The sequence below is a fragment of the Crotalus tigris genome, unplaced genomic scaffold, assembly GCF_016545835.1.
Source record: "Crotalus tigris isolate CLP2741 ecotype Arizona unplaced genomic scaffold, ASM1654583v1 scf7180000024339.11422700, whole genome shotgun sequence".
Lineage (NCBI taxonomy): Eukaryota > Metazoa > Chordata > Lepidosauria > Squamata > Viperidae > Crotalus > Crotalus tigris.
Genome location: NW_024100509.1, coordinates 2,719,267 through 2,733,456, shown reverse-complemented (window position 1 = coordinate 2,733,456; position 14,190 = coordinate 2,719,267). Strand labels below are relative to the sequence as shown.

The 14,190-nt window shown below is 36.2% G+C and overlaps 1 protein-coding gene across 4 annotated transcripts in view; it reads right to left on the bottom strand.

Annotated features, from left to right (window-relative positions):
• The window catches only part of AFAP1 (actin filament associated protein 1), a 54,124-nt gene that overhangs the window by 5,898 nt on the left and 34,036 nt on the right, over positions 1-14,190 (bottom strand). For 2 of the 4 annotated variants that reach the window (XM_039325929.1, XM_039325930.1), the window contains exons 10-17: positions 13,953-14,164; positions 12,681-12,826; positions 9,702-9,837; positions 7,352-7,609; positions 5,524-5,638; positions 4,101-4,265; positions 3,052-3,242; positions 1,682-1,843 (exon numbers count right to left, since the gene is read on the bottom strand). In XM_039325929.1, the coding sequence (XP_039181863.1) occupies positions 1,682-1,843; positions 3,052-3,242; positions 4,101-4,265; positions 5,524-5,638; positions 7,352-7,609; positions 9,702-9,837; positions 12,681-12,826; positions 13,953-14,164 (1,385 nt within the window). The remainder of the gene's footprint in view (positions 1-1,681; positions 1,844-3,051; positions 3,243-4,100; positions 4,266-5,523; positions 5,639-7,351; positions 7,610-9,701; positions 9,838-12,680; positions 12,827-13,952; positions 14,165-14,190) is intronic. The other 2 variants (XM_039325932.1, XM_039325931.1) reach the window with 2 other exon arrangements.

The window sequence follows — 14,190 nt, the reverse complement described above, 5'->3', positions numbered from 1 at the left end:
ACAGTCCAGTGTATTCCCCACTGTGCCTGCTTACTCTCTTGGAACCCCTCCCTTTCAAACCCCTCCCTGTGAGGAGGGGGGGCTAGGTCAGACACAGGAGAGATTGCCTACAGAGGGGAAGAAAAAGCTATGCAATTTCTCCTGTGCCTCATCCATCTCCTACTCCCTGAGTGGGAAGATTGGAGAGGAAGGGATTAAAAGAGAGAAGCAGGCACACTATGGAGAATACACTGGAATATTTGCATAGCACACTCAGGGCTGCTGATGCCACCACATTCTTTTCATTGCACATTTCCTATGGTGTGGTTGCTTACTCTTTTGTAATTCTTCCCAATTTCTCACCTTTGCAAGGGGTTGGGGAAAGAAAAACAAGTCAGGCACAGGGCAACATATATTAACTATAACGGCAATCTTGTGACAGAGAGGTACTGTAAAGGTCATAAATGCAAACATTGGTTTTAAGATTAGTTATTTCAGCACCACTGTAACTTTGAATGGTTGCTTAATGAGGCAATTGCTAAGCAAAAACTAAAGTGCAATCTAGCATGTGATTCTGCATTTGGGTATCTGACAAGCTTAGAGCTTCCTTTGAGACTTGGCTTCAGACAAACACAATAGGTGGTTGGAAAGTGGATGTAATTCTCACCCAGATCCAACTCTAAACCTTGCTTGTTCTCCTTCATAAAGCACTTAATATGAACCAATGAAAGGCAATTTATGGCCAATATCTGCTCCTTTCCCAAGGTTTGGGGGTTTCTGGAGGACCATTCCTCATTTCCTTCTGCAGATCAACAGTGTTAGTGAAACTAGATTGAATTAAGCTACAAGCTATGATAAAATCATGACCATCGACTTTAGCTAATGTGAGAGATATTTACAAATCTGGATATTGTTTACAGTGGGATTGTTTGTGACCACCTGAATATTTTCACACTGCACATTTGTAGTGATTTTAACAGCACAGTCCATACTTTGGAAACAATATCCCAAACTTTCTCCATTTCAAGACTATGTTTCTGACTGGTTACTAATGTAGGTGTAGACCTTCATGAATATTTCTCTACATCTTTTCAATGCCTTTTTTTTTACAGAAATCTTCAGAAATTTCTTTTGACTGCTTATGTGGGAAGATTTTTATCTTAATAAGGGCAGTCAATGTTTGAAGTTTATGTGAGGCAGGGTTGGCCCAAATAAGCTTTTATTGTTGAACAAATAGCCCCTGTTCTTTTATCAAATTGACTAAAATAGGGGGATGATTACATTTTTATCCTCACATACTGTCAGTTGGATGAATCTGTTTATAAAATAATGAAGCAAGAACCAAACTTTAATGTCATTTGTTTTGGTGGACTTTCTTTATATGTAAGACTCAATGTTCTGATAACACTCATGGCAAAGCTAAACAAACATGCAGAAAATACAAATATTTTTTTTATAGAATCATATTGCAACTGAAGAGCTATTTTTCCACATTTTTTCTCTCACTTGAACTAAAAGAAGAAACTTTTCAAGGGAAATATGATTTCCAAGGGCTTTTTTTTTTTTTTAATCAACAGTTATCTTCTTTCAAAGCAAAGCAAGACAGCAAACTGGCTTCTCTGCTATGGAGAAAGGATAAATAAACCAAGCCACTTAGTAGTAGTAGTAGTAGTAGAATATGTAACAACCGTGTGAATCTCACCTTTGCCTTCTGAAGCACGTGGCCTCGGCATGGAGAGGTGCTTGAGGACGAATGTCTTTTCAGGACAATTGCACTATTCACAGGTACAGAACATTCTGTATCACTTGTATCACAACTGGAGATGGGTGAATTCTCCAGTGTCTGATGCTTTAGAACTGGGGACTAAATAATAAATAGAAAACAACCTGAAACCACAGCTATCAAAAAGTATCAATAGTTGTATCAGCAGTTAAATTATCCCGGCTCTCTAAGAACAGGGTATTATCCTATTGGACAAATGTGAAGATTGGTTTGAAAGAACAAGATAACAGTGTAAGATTGGCAGATACATAGTCAGGAATCTCTGCAATCCTTTAATAATTTCAGAGCCATATAACTTGAAATCTAGGAGTAGCGAAGAAACATATATCTCTCAGCAGCAAACATGGCTATTCCACTAATCATGCCTGATTCCAGATAATTTATAAAAAGCACTGATCCTAGGAGGACCCCACTAATTTTATCCCTCCATTGTGAGCAATGTCCATTTACTTCTACTGTAAATTTGTTACAATTCTATTTTCTGTTCTTTACCAGGTTGCTTATCCATAAGAAGACCTGCCATTTTATCCCATGGCTGTTAAGCTTACTGTGAAGTCTTTGATTATGGACTTTATTAAACACTTTTTGAAACACTAAGCAGTTGATGTCTACTGGTTTGTCCTTATCTACATGTTTATTAGTAAATTAGCTAAGATAGGACCTTCCCTTAGTGAAGCCATGTTGGGTATCCTTAATCAAGGCCTTTGTCTCCAAACGTTTGCTAATTTTATCTTTAACAGCAGTCTCTACTATCTTCCTCAGAAGAAACATTAATCTGACAGATCTATGATTTTCTTGATCTCTCTGTGACTCCTTCTCAAAAATTAATTACATCCACTACCTTCCAATCTTCAACTACAGAGGCGAATATACAAACAGGTTGCATATTTGAGTTAAAAGTTCCAGAATCTCAGATGTGTTTAATTTTTTAAAATACATTCTGTCTTATCTCTATGTTTTCATACAATCTTTTCAACTGTGGTGCTCAATATGCTACATAAAGCCAAGGTATAATAATTAATAATATATAACATTTACTATATATCTATATCTATAGTTAATAATTAATATAATAAAATGGCGTAATAATTCTCCAAGTAGTAACAGATCTACTAAACTAGCAAAAGTCTGCAAACAAACGACAGAGTTGAGTGCTGAATCTCATATGTGAAGCAGGACAGACAGTAATTATTTAAAAATAATGAAACACTTAAATTATTTATAAAATATATTTTATAGTAGAATCTATTTAAGGTTAAATTAAATTAAATTTATTTAAATTAAAATACCTGTGCAGTTAAACTCTGTGATTTAGGCTCGATTGCCAATCCCAGTGTGATGCCTCCAGCCAAAGCCTTTTTCAAATTCTCTTTCACTTCCGTCAACTCTAGTTCCAGAGACACCCGCTCAGACTCTTTCAACTTACACTCTTCTTCTAACTTCTTTAATTTATCTTCAAGGATTATTAGGGGTTTCCGGCCTGAAATGCAGAGGAGAGAAATGAGCTTTGAGGCTGTGATAAAATTGTACACTCTGTTCTTAAACTGGAAAGTGAAGACACTTCACAGACGGTAGCCTCAGAAGTGAGTCATCGTCATTCATCAAATACAAGTTACTCTAATCTAACAGCCACATTAAATGTACCCAAGTTGTCTGTTTGCTTTTTTACTTATAATTTCAGTTGTTATAGCCACCCACCTGAACACCACTCTGGTTGGATAAAATATTCTATAATTAAAATACAATAGTTAAGACTGCATCAGCAAATTATTGCCAAAGTAAGTTATATTTAGTGCTATGGTTATTCAACAGTATAAACTAGTCTTGAGCATTTAACTTCATTAAAATGATCCAGCCTGGCAAATAAAATATTATAAAAATAATGCTATCTATAACACAGGACTACCTTGAAAGTGGCAGCTTAATGCTTGAACAGTTGCCTCCTCTTCTGTAACATCATATACACAACTACAACAGAACTGCTATAAAATAAAGAAACAAATAAGAATCTCTGCCACCCTCTTCATAACATTAGCTGTCATTGAAAAGAATATGGAAACACAATGTCTCATTATTGCAGCATCCTCAAATGTAATTGAATATTACAAAGGAACAGAAAATTGGCATAGAGTAGCAGTTTGTGTGTTGGTCTCATTTTTGTAATGCAAACTCCCTTAAGTTATAAACAGGAGTGGACTTCCTCTGTAATAACCACTCTGTTTCTAAGTTTGAATTTTTTCATGTAAAAATAATAATAATAATAAAAAAGCTACTTTCGATGCTAGAGACATTATGTCCTGATACTTCGATTATAAACAAAAAGAAGGGCCTAACATACCAGGGTTCGTTTCAAGAGCTGCCCGGAGGTCTTTCCTTTCTTTTCGCAACTGAGCCAGGTGATTCCTCAGGATTTCTTTTTTCTTCAATAGTTCCTCCTCTTTTGTTTGCAATCTCTTTGCATCTGCTTCAACACGATTCTTTCCATACTTATACTGATCTGCATCTACACAAAAGTTTAATTATTATTTGAACTAGGAAACTTTTGTCAGAATGAAAGACTAAACCAAATATGGGCATCCCACTTACTTGTATGTCCACTTACAGACAAATATTTCAATAAAGACTTGTTTTACTATTATTCTGTATTTGACATACCTCTTGTCAGATCTGCCCCAGTCAAATCCCTTAGGAAAGGAAGACCCTCGACTCCATTTGGATGAAGTGACAGGTGCTATTACTAAAGGTTATTGGCAGCAGTAAAAGCAGGCTAGAACTAAAGTTCTTGCGCCAAAAGTTACAAAGTTTTCCCTTTCATCCTGGTCCTCCCCCTCCCTGGACCAGATTGTCTTTGGCCAATGGCGAGCTGCATAGGTGTTTTGAGAACTGCTTCGGATGTTCGGAGCAATTCACATTCTTTTCCAAAGCTTCATGGGCTTGAAGACTGGCACAGATTGGTTTCATGCATCTCTGGTCTCTGTCAAACCATCATCTCTCCTCCCTAATTCCCATCTCTAACCTATACATGTTTATTCCCCATTTGCTCTTCTTTCCCTCCCCACTAATGGTTGTTGGCAGCTGCTAGCAAAGTGGAAAGCCGAATATGGCAGAGCTGACAAGATAAGGCCATTTTTATGACAACTGGGAGCAGAACAATCAAAACAATTATTTTCCATTGTCAATGTGCAACCATGAAAACTGGACATTGAGAAATAGTGAAAAAATATAGACAATGTTGAATTACAGATTTGGAGAGTATCAGAGGCTGCAAAAAGAATCAATCACTTGATCTTGTACAAACTAAACGTTGGCTGCTTCCTTGAAACAATGATCTACATGGAGAAACCCATATACTTTAGGCATATGATGCAAATGTGATCCACTTTTTTATTTTCTTTTATTTCTAAAATAAATTATAATAATGGAGTAGGAAAAAGTGTATGTGTTAAGCAAAGTAGAAATACAAGACAACCAGAAGACAGTTCTCCATAAATTACTTATAATCTATCAACTTGAATCTCCCACTTACCTTAGAAAACTGATGATCATGATGAATGACCTTGGTTTTTGTAATTAAATTTCTGTGTGAGCAGTCATTTATCTCATGGACAATAGACAGATCCATGGATAATAGATAAAATGAATAAAGACAGTAGGCAAATACTTATCTATCACCCCCAAAGAATTATTTTACCTCAGATAAAGCTTCAGATAGTTTAAAAGAATAAGATATTTCAAAGCCAGAAGAAATAAAAAATACTCACTAGAGCTGCTACGTTTCACATTTGAAGCAAATTCTGATTTTTTTAGTGAATTACTTAACGTTCTCCCTTTTCCTGAAATCCCATTTGCAGCTATTGGCATTTTTTTTCCTTTAAACTGCAAGGAAAATCCAAGAATACATTTATTGCTAAACATTGTGCAGTTTTCTTACAACACTGGGAACAAATAGAGGCAAGTTTTGATTAAAAGTTTAAAATCAAGGTAGTTAGAAAACCATGCTTCTGAAGCAACCAAAGGCATCCATTTTGCTTTTTGAAAATATATGAGACAACATAAAATTTAAAAAAATATTGCTTGAGAAAGGGCCACATCACAAAATAATCATCGAAAGATGCACTAGCCCAGAAGCTCCAGAAAACTTAAGACTGATCTCTTAAGCCCAGGAAACGAACTGGCAATAAAATCTTAAATTAATATCAGCCTTTATTAGAAGTGCAACATGTTCAGAACTATGTTGTAATGACTGGGGCAATGTAACATTTTGCAAAGAATGAAAAGATATCTGTTTTTAATTAGACAAGAGTAGAATTTCAACATTTAGACTTACTTTATTTGGATTTATTATTTACTAGTTATTTGTTTATGGTTCAAATATGGAAGGTTGAAATGTGAAATGTTTGATTTATATTTTATATTGTTTTGCCTCAGAATAACATTAGCTTTTGTGAGTCATTAAAATGAGTTCATTAAGGAAGTAATATCTGTGTTTATCTGATTTTTTAGAATCTTCAATTACTCATTTCAATAAAAAACACTCTTGAAACAATGTTGCATAACATTCTTTTGAAACAAGCAACAATCATTTTGCAATGCATGCAATAAAATGAACTGATGGGGGGGGGGGAGATTCCCCAGCAACTCATTTCACTATTATTTTAAACTTTAGCAGATCTTCTTATTCTTAGAACAAATCTTTTAGGCAAATTTCAAATTGGTTTTCTAAATATACAGCAAACAGTACACTGATCACTGACCGCAGAAGAATGCCTGTTCCACTCCCAAAATGAAAAAAACAGTAAACTATAACAGGGTACAAATATATGGCCAACTTGTCAAAAACTTCTCCCATCCTCCATTACTGGTGGGAACTGCATCATCTCTATTACTTCCAAATGTGAAATAAATTTCTTTGGAAAGATCACATCCCCAAAGCCTTGAAAGTGATCGCAAAATTGAATGAAGCGTATTTATTTGAAAAGATTTTGTATTTAAGTAAGTCAATTTGGTTTCTTTTAGAATGAAACAGCACCATCTGCACAACACAGAACAGTAGGAATCACCCAAGCCACAATAAGGATCCATACCATACTCGATACACTAACTGCAGTACAGTATATTCAACTACTCATATACACGTAATTGCACACAGATAGTACAGAAAAGTACAGAATGTTGTAGGCTGTGAAGTTGACCATTACCAAGGACTTAATTTCAGTTGTTGAAGCAATCATATTGCTAATACTGTATATGTATCCTCCAAAACTTGCTCTGTGTAAAATCCAAAATAGTTTGATTTAAATTGATGCCTTTCAGAAATGTTACAGGTGGAATTACCAGAATCTTCAAGGATAATTGGGAGTCCTGAGCTGTAGTGTTAGTCTGGAAAGGTTGGAGCAAGCTAAATTAAGTTAAGAATTTTAAAAAGAAAAGTGTATAGGTTTCTAAGATGTTATTCTCATATCCAGTGTTTCTAAATTAAAGATAACAATTTTTGTGATATTATATTATTTAACTAACCATAAGCATTTAATGATCAGTACACAAAAGCAAGAACAGAAATATGATTAAAAGAATTAAGCATTTTAGTACCTGTGCAACAGATCCCCTCCCCACACCAGAGGTATTAGTGACAGACTGAGCAGAAGACAGATTGGATGAGATAGGATGTTTATAATGGTTAGATGACAGTTTGTCAGTAGATAACCTATTGGCTTTTCGCTCTGCTGGTGAACAACGTGCAAAAATTTTCGGAGATGGCAAATTATCATACAGGCCCATGTTATCATAAAGCCCATCTTCTCCTGTGTTTTTGCTAGAAGAAATAGGAAAGCCATCTTCCGGTTCTCTCTGCAATACACATACTTAGTACATTAGCATAACTTCATGCACTGAAAAAAATGGAATAATCAGAAAGTTAACTGAGCAATTGAGAAAACCCCTCCAATCCTCAGCAAGAGTTCCTTCTCTCTTGGTTCTATACAGGGGTATTTCAATACTTGACTGCTTCAAAACTTGGTCAAATTTGGTACTTGAAGCATTTTGATGTGAAAATGTTGTCGAGGTACTTGTCCTTTGTTTGGTACTCAACACACTGCAATAGGAAGAGGGGAACACCCATGAAGAATGGACAGGAAATCGGTCATTTCAGGAAGATTGCTCAAAAATAAGTAGGCAACGGCCGCAAAAGGTGGACAGGAAGTCAGTCGTGCTGGGAAGATCACTGGCATAGGAAAAGGTATGGGTAGGAAGTTCTTCCAAGCCAAAACAAAGGGCCACATGGTAAGTCCGTGGTTTGTTTGGTACTTGTTTTTAATACTTGTTACGTCTCCCGGAATGAGTTAACGACAAGTACCGAGGTACTACTGTATTTTTATTCTAAAATTTGCTTTTTGTTCACAATAACTATATAAAAATGTGCTTAGAAATCTTGCAAATTCCAAAGTTAAGATTTCTAAGCACATTGCTGAAAAGGATAATAAGAAATAATGCCATTCAATATCCATATGTTGTCTACCTTATATATCAGATAAGTTTCAATGAAATATGCCAAACATCTGACTATTGAGTTGAAACCACAAATTAACAAGAGGCAAATTTTGACCTTTCCTATACTAACATTTTGATAGAGCATTCCTCTTCTTTTTTAACATGTCTTGATGCATGTTGATTTTTGTTTTAATTTTTATCATTTTGATTTAAAAAGTTCCTACAAATTAGAGTTTCAAACTAGGTTCTTATATTAATAACCATTTTTTAAATTTTGGGAGCTTCATTTGGATATCACAAGAAACAGAGATTTAGAAACCAAGAAACCATAACTACAGGTGATTGCCTAACAGAAGGATGCAAGCAAAGAAATAAAGAAGTAAATGTGCATAGCCCCACAAGTCACGTTGTTGGGGAACTTCCTATTCTTGTGTCAATGTATCAGAATGATCAATGTGTGTTAGTAACATTAATTTCTTTGTCAAGAATTATCTGAGAATGGATCCAGCTTCTAATAATTTTTAGGATCTAATGTATTCACTGAAAGATAAAATATAGAGCTATATAATATACAGAGTTAGAAAGCAATCAGAAGCAATTTCTGCCAGTATTTATGGTAACTACACGTAACAATATATTGTTGATATTTTAAAATGAACTTCTTTTTTATGTCTCCTAAAGATAGATGGATAAGTACTGTAAGAAATGTAATTATATTGGAAAGAGGAAACTATCATATGGTAAAGTTACACTTATAGGATACACATGGGTAATCATAGTCTATCAATTTCAGGGACTGGCTGGAGAAAACTCCTAAATGAATGGGACCACCAGCCCTGTCTCAATGACACAGTTGCTAAGTGAAACATTATGTGACTGCAACAGCATAAAGCAAGTCACTGTGGATCATTAGGTGAGACATCATGTGACTGTGACTGGTGATTTTACCACCGTCTTCTCCATTGAGTCTGCTTTTCAGAAGCTGTTTGTAAAGCATGCAAATGGTGGTCATGCGATCACGGGATACAGTGATAATTCTAAATGCAGCAACTGGTTCTGAAGTTATTTTTCAGTGCCACTGTAACTAAATAAGGAAGTCGTTAAGTGAGGTCTATCTGTCAATGGCTAGGAGATATATAGGATAAAAATTGCATGAAGACAAATTCATACACATTTTCCATTACTCCATATTTTATCCATAGAACATGCTTAATCAAACCCTTGCTTTTCTTTTTCTCCAGAGAGTTCTATTATGTTTAGGTCTAACTTAATGAACGAAGGAATACAGGGACAGACATATTTGTATTGGCTTACATATGAGATATACTGAACTAATTTCCCCCACTTCTCTGGTTGAGACACAACAAAACCTTGTGATAATATCCAGTGATATTTAATTAAGAAGCTTCATACATTTTTTAGAGGTTCAGCAGACATAAATTATTTGACCTACACAAAAGTCAATTCTTACTGATCCATTTATGCAAGGAACATCATCATAATGAAGCGCCATCCCACTGGGACACGCATAGCCATTAGTAGCATTTCCTCTGTAAGGATTAGTAGAAAGAACCCGTCTGTTCATAAAACTGAAATACAAAAATAAGCAGGACAACAAATAATGAGTTCACTTTGAACGTTCATGTCTTTTCATAAAATAAACACATGTTTCCATAAATTGTTTTACAAGTCTCTGCCTTTTAAGAGAGTTCATGTTCTGGAATACACACTGAATGGCACTACAGCCTGATGTTCTGTCAGAAAGCTTCCATTTTTACTTACTTGTATGTGGGGAGGGACATACATTGTTAAGTCAAAAGACAGACAATTGTTTTAAAGGGCAAAGTTGAAGATTTAGGTTGCTCAATAGAAAAACTTCTCTGGAAGAAACTTGTAATTATGGAAATGAATTTGTTCTTTCAAGAGCTATCAGGAAATGGCTTTAGGTGTTCAAATCACAATGTATAACTGCAAAGAGAGACAAACCACACAGAATAGGAGATGGGACAATCACAGTATAAAAGCACAGTAATGCACAGATTCCCTTTGATTTTACACAAACAATCTTTTCCTGGAGCCAAGAGCTTTGTGTGATTAGTCTGAGACAGCATAAAAGTCAGACTTTAGTTTTTTGCTGAGAAGAAAAGAAGATATATAGCTTGAATTTGGCAAAAGAAAACAGAGAAGTCTGGCAGAAGAGACTTTAAATGTTTTCCTAATTCTTGAGGGATTTTGTAATGTTTTAGGACTGGCATTGCCTGTTTCTATCTGTGGTAAGAAAGCTAAACAAGTTTAAACCCACATGTTTTCTTTTAGGAAGGCTGCCCTTCCCTCAGTATCCATATTTTAAAATTCTCATTTAGTGCTGTCTTGGGCAAATCACATTGTTCAAAAACCTCATATAAGAATTACCAGTTGAATACGATAAATAACTATTCTGAACTATTATTAAATGCTCCAACAAATATCTACGAAAAGATTTGAAAATTAAACTTTCAGAAGCATTATATTTTGTAGGCACATTTCCAAAATGTTATTTTGGCTCTGATAACCAAATCCAATTATTTAAGGAACACAATCTTAAGATAAATGCAAGATCTGTTTTTGTATCTAGTTTTTAGTTTTCCTGAAATACTGAATACAACAATGCATTTTCTTATATTGTATATCATTATATTGCTTGAAAAGCTACTACTGAAAGATTATTACTCTTTGTACTTTCTAACACAGTGTTTCTCAACCTTGACAATTTTAAGGCATGTGGACTTCAACTCCCAGAATTCCACAGCCAGCATTGCTGGCTGTGGAATTCTGGGAGTTGAAGTCCACATGCCTTAAAATTGTCAAGGTTGAGAAACACTGTTCTAACACAACTTTCTTAACAAACTGGGAAAATGTAATGGGCATTTAAATGGGCCATAAATTACTGAAGGGCTTCAGCCTTGAATTAATTGATTAGACAAACTCATTGTAAAGGCTGCAATTCTTTGGTTCCTGATTAGGGGGATAACATCATGGGGGTGAGTTTTATGGAGAAGCTCCATCTGTAGTAAAAATCTCCATTATCATAGTTCCTCTGCCACTAGAAAGAAAAATGGTATCACAGAGGTAAATCAAGCAGCACCCTTGATCACAGAATCTTAAATTCTCCATGTCCTCTGCATATCTTAATGTCAGTCCTATTGCTGCAATTATTTCCTTTCTCTGGTTGCAGTAGAACTACAGATAGTCATCGAGTTATAACCACTCATTCAGCAACTGTTCAAACTTACAACAGTGCTAAACAAGTGATAGTTATCACTAGCCCTTGGAATTCCAGCCATCAATGTTCCTATGGTCACGGGATTGTAAGCCGGGCATTTAGCACCCAGGTTGCAATTATGAAATCACAGTAAGCTGCGGTCACATGATCACAATTTCCAACATTCCCTGCCATTTCCCATAAGCAAAGTCAATGGGGAAGCCAGCAGGAATTCAGAAATTGCAGCCTTGCGAAATTCATCCCTAATTGCCTTTGCATTCTTTGCTTAACAATGGCAACCAATACTGCTGGAACTGCCACTGCAAGGAGAGGCAGGGAGGCAAGGAAGGGAAACCATGGGAAATGGATTAGGATTCCAGGGGATTATGCAATGCTAGGATTTGCTATGGTGTGGCTGAGAGAGCTAGAACATGTTCCAGTCTTATCCTTGTGGAGATCTTGTGTTATCCAGACCACAGAAAAATCAAAGCTTTACAGGTTTCACTTTTGTAGAACTTGTGGTTGGTCTATCAGGTCTTCCAGAATACCATGCTTTGCTGCAGGTTATAAACTAAACATCTTATCTATTTCCTACATGCCCATATTATTATGTTTTGAATCAACAGAAAACAAAGTAGTTCTGACATTAGAGGCCTCCCTGTCTCCCCTTAGCTACTATTGTCTTTCACTTTTTCCCTTCTTCTTCCACAGCCCATTCTGAGTCATTTCTGCCCAGATCAAAAGAATGCCATTTCATTCCAAGCGCAGATCAAACCAGAAGAAATATGTATGTTTAAAGAGTCTAGTTCTCCAGATGTTGCTAGATTTTAAATTTGATTATCCCCAACTATGATCATGAAGGAACTGATGAAAATACAGTGTTGCACCACAGATTGGTCTCAGATTCCCTATTCAAGCACGTCTAGCAAAACTACTTGATGAATTGCTAAATGATGTATTTGTAAGTAGGGGCATTTGTTGATATAGTTTGCCTTTCAGCTTTGAGCTAGCATATCCATTCTTGGGGCACATGGTACTATACAATATATGAAGCATATTGCATGCTGCCTCTCACCATCTAAGATTCCTGGTTTATTAATAAATAAGAATTCAGATTTCTCAACTCCAGAACAAAAACACTGAAAAGGCCAATGTTCTTGAAAATGTTCTCAACTGATTAGCTCCTCCTACCAGAATGTTTGCTTTGCAGCTTGAATGACACTGGCTGTCACATCCACATCTATGTAGTCATAGTGCAGAGTGCCAGGATCTGCAGATGACCCACTCTCAGCCAGCAGAATCCCAATCCACCTGCCCATATCTTCTGAAGATGAAGCCTATATAAAACAGAAGAAAATCACAGGTGAACATTGAAACGTTCACTGATATATATCTATTTTTAGTTCAAGTATACATTTACTTATTCACGAGTCCTTGAATTTCATTTTTAAAACATTTCCATGATGGCTGTCAAAAATCTTGCTAAAACAAATAACCCTGCTCCTTAGGATGCAAAGATCAGCTTTCAGCAGTTCCCATGTGGTGGCAGAGGTGGAGGCAAAATGACAAAAGCAGCATTGTGACAAAGCTTCTGCAGGTTTCACATGGAACTTGTAGCACGACACCACAACACTGCTTTTAGCATTCTGATGAATACAGACCTTCCAGATGCCCATTCCAGATTTGTTTTTTTTTTTGTAGTGCCCAGAGATATCCCCCCATTCCCAGCCACATTCTGGAGCCCAACATTTGGGCTCTCTCTCATGCCATTAAGAGATAACATGAATACCTTAAGTTCTGATGCCTAAAATACTTTTTCCTTCTTCCAAAAGCACTCTGTCCAGACACATTTTTGGAGTATAGCCCTTAATGCATTATGCCAAGCCTAGAGTGATTCTTAAGGAGACATAAATTCTGCACCCCTGCCTGAGATATATGGCACTTCCAAATCTGCCCTGAGGACATGGGCAGGCTCATGTTGGCAACAGTAGAGGCTGCTCCACGCTTGCACCCGCCAGACGTGGACTCTATTCCCAGTTGGTAATGCCTTTATCACACATTTCAAATGTCTCTTTTCTATGGACTTCAGTGTCTATGTGTGTCTGTGTGTTTGTGTGTGAGACGGGGGGGGAGGGAGGGAGGGAGGGAGAAAGAATATGAATTAAGAATGAATATTCACTGAAACTGGTTTGTGGCCTGATATTGATTTCAGTTTAATAGCATTGTTTATTGCCTTCTTAAATGTCTTGAGTTTGAGAATTTCTAGAAACAGTTTAAAGTTTTTCAACATAGTGTAATTAACAAGTTAATATTGATATATATTATTAGCTATCTAGCTAAAGGCTCCCGTCATGGGCAAGAACAAGGAAATATTATGCATTCAAGGTATTAATTACAGAATAGATTTCTTATTTTAGAAGCAGGATTCTTAGATTCTGCTTTTGTTATTTCTTTACAATATACCTCCAATACTGCAACCTCCTGAGCATTTCGAAGCAAGCGGAATGTCAGAGGATGTTTGGAATCCAATCCTGGAATAACTTCACAGCCACGGAGAGGAATAGAAACAATATGAGTCTTTAGATCTGTCCTGTCTTTGTGGAGTATCAGCTTATTATCTTTCACTCTGCACCAGCGCTCACGCCAACGGTTATTTGACAGCACATTAAGATATCCTGCAAAATATAAAAACAAATTTCTT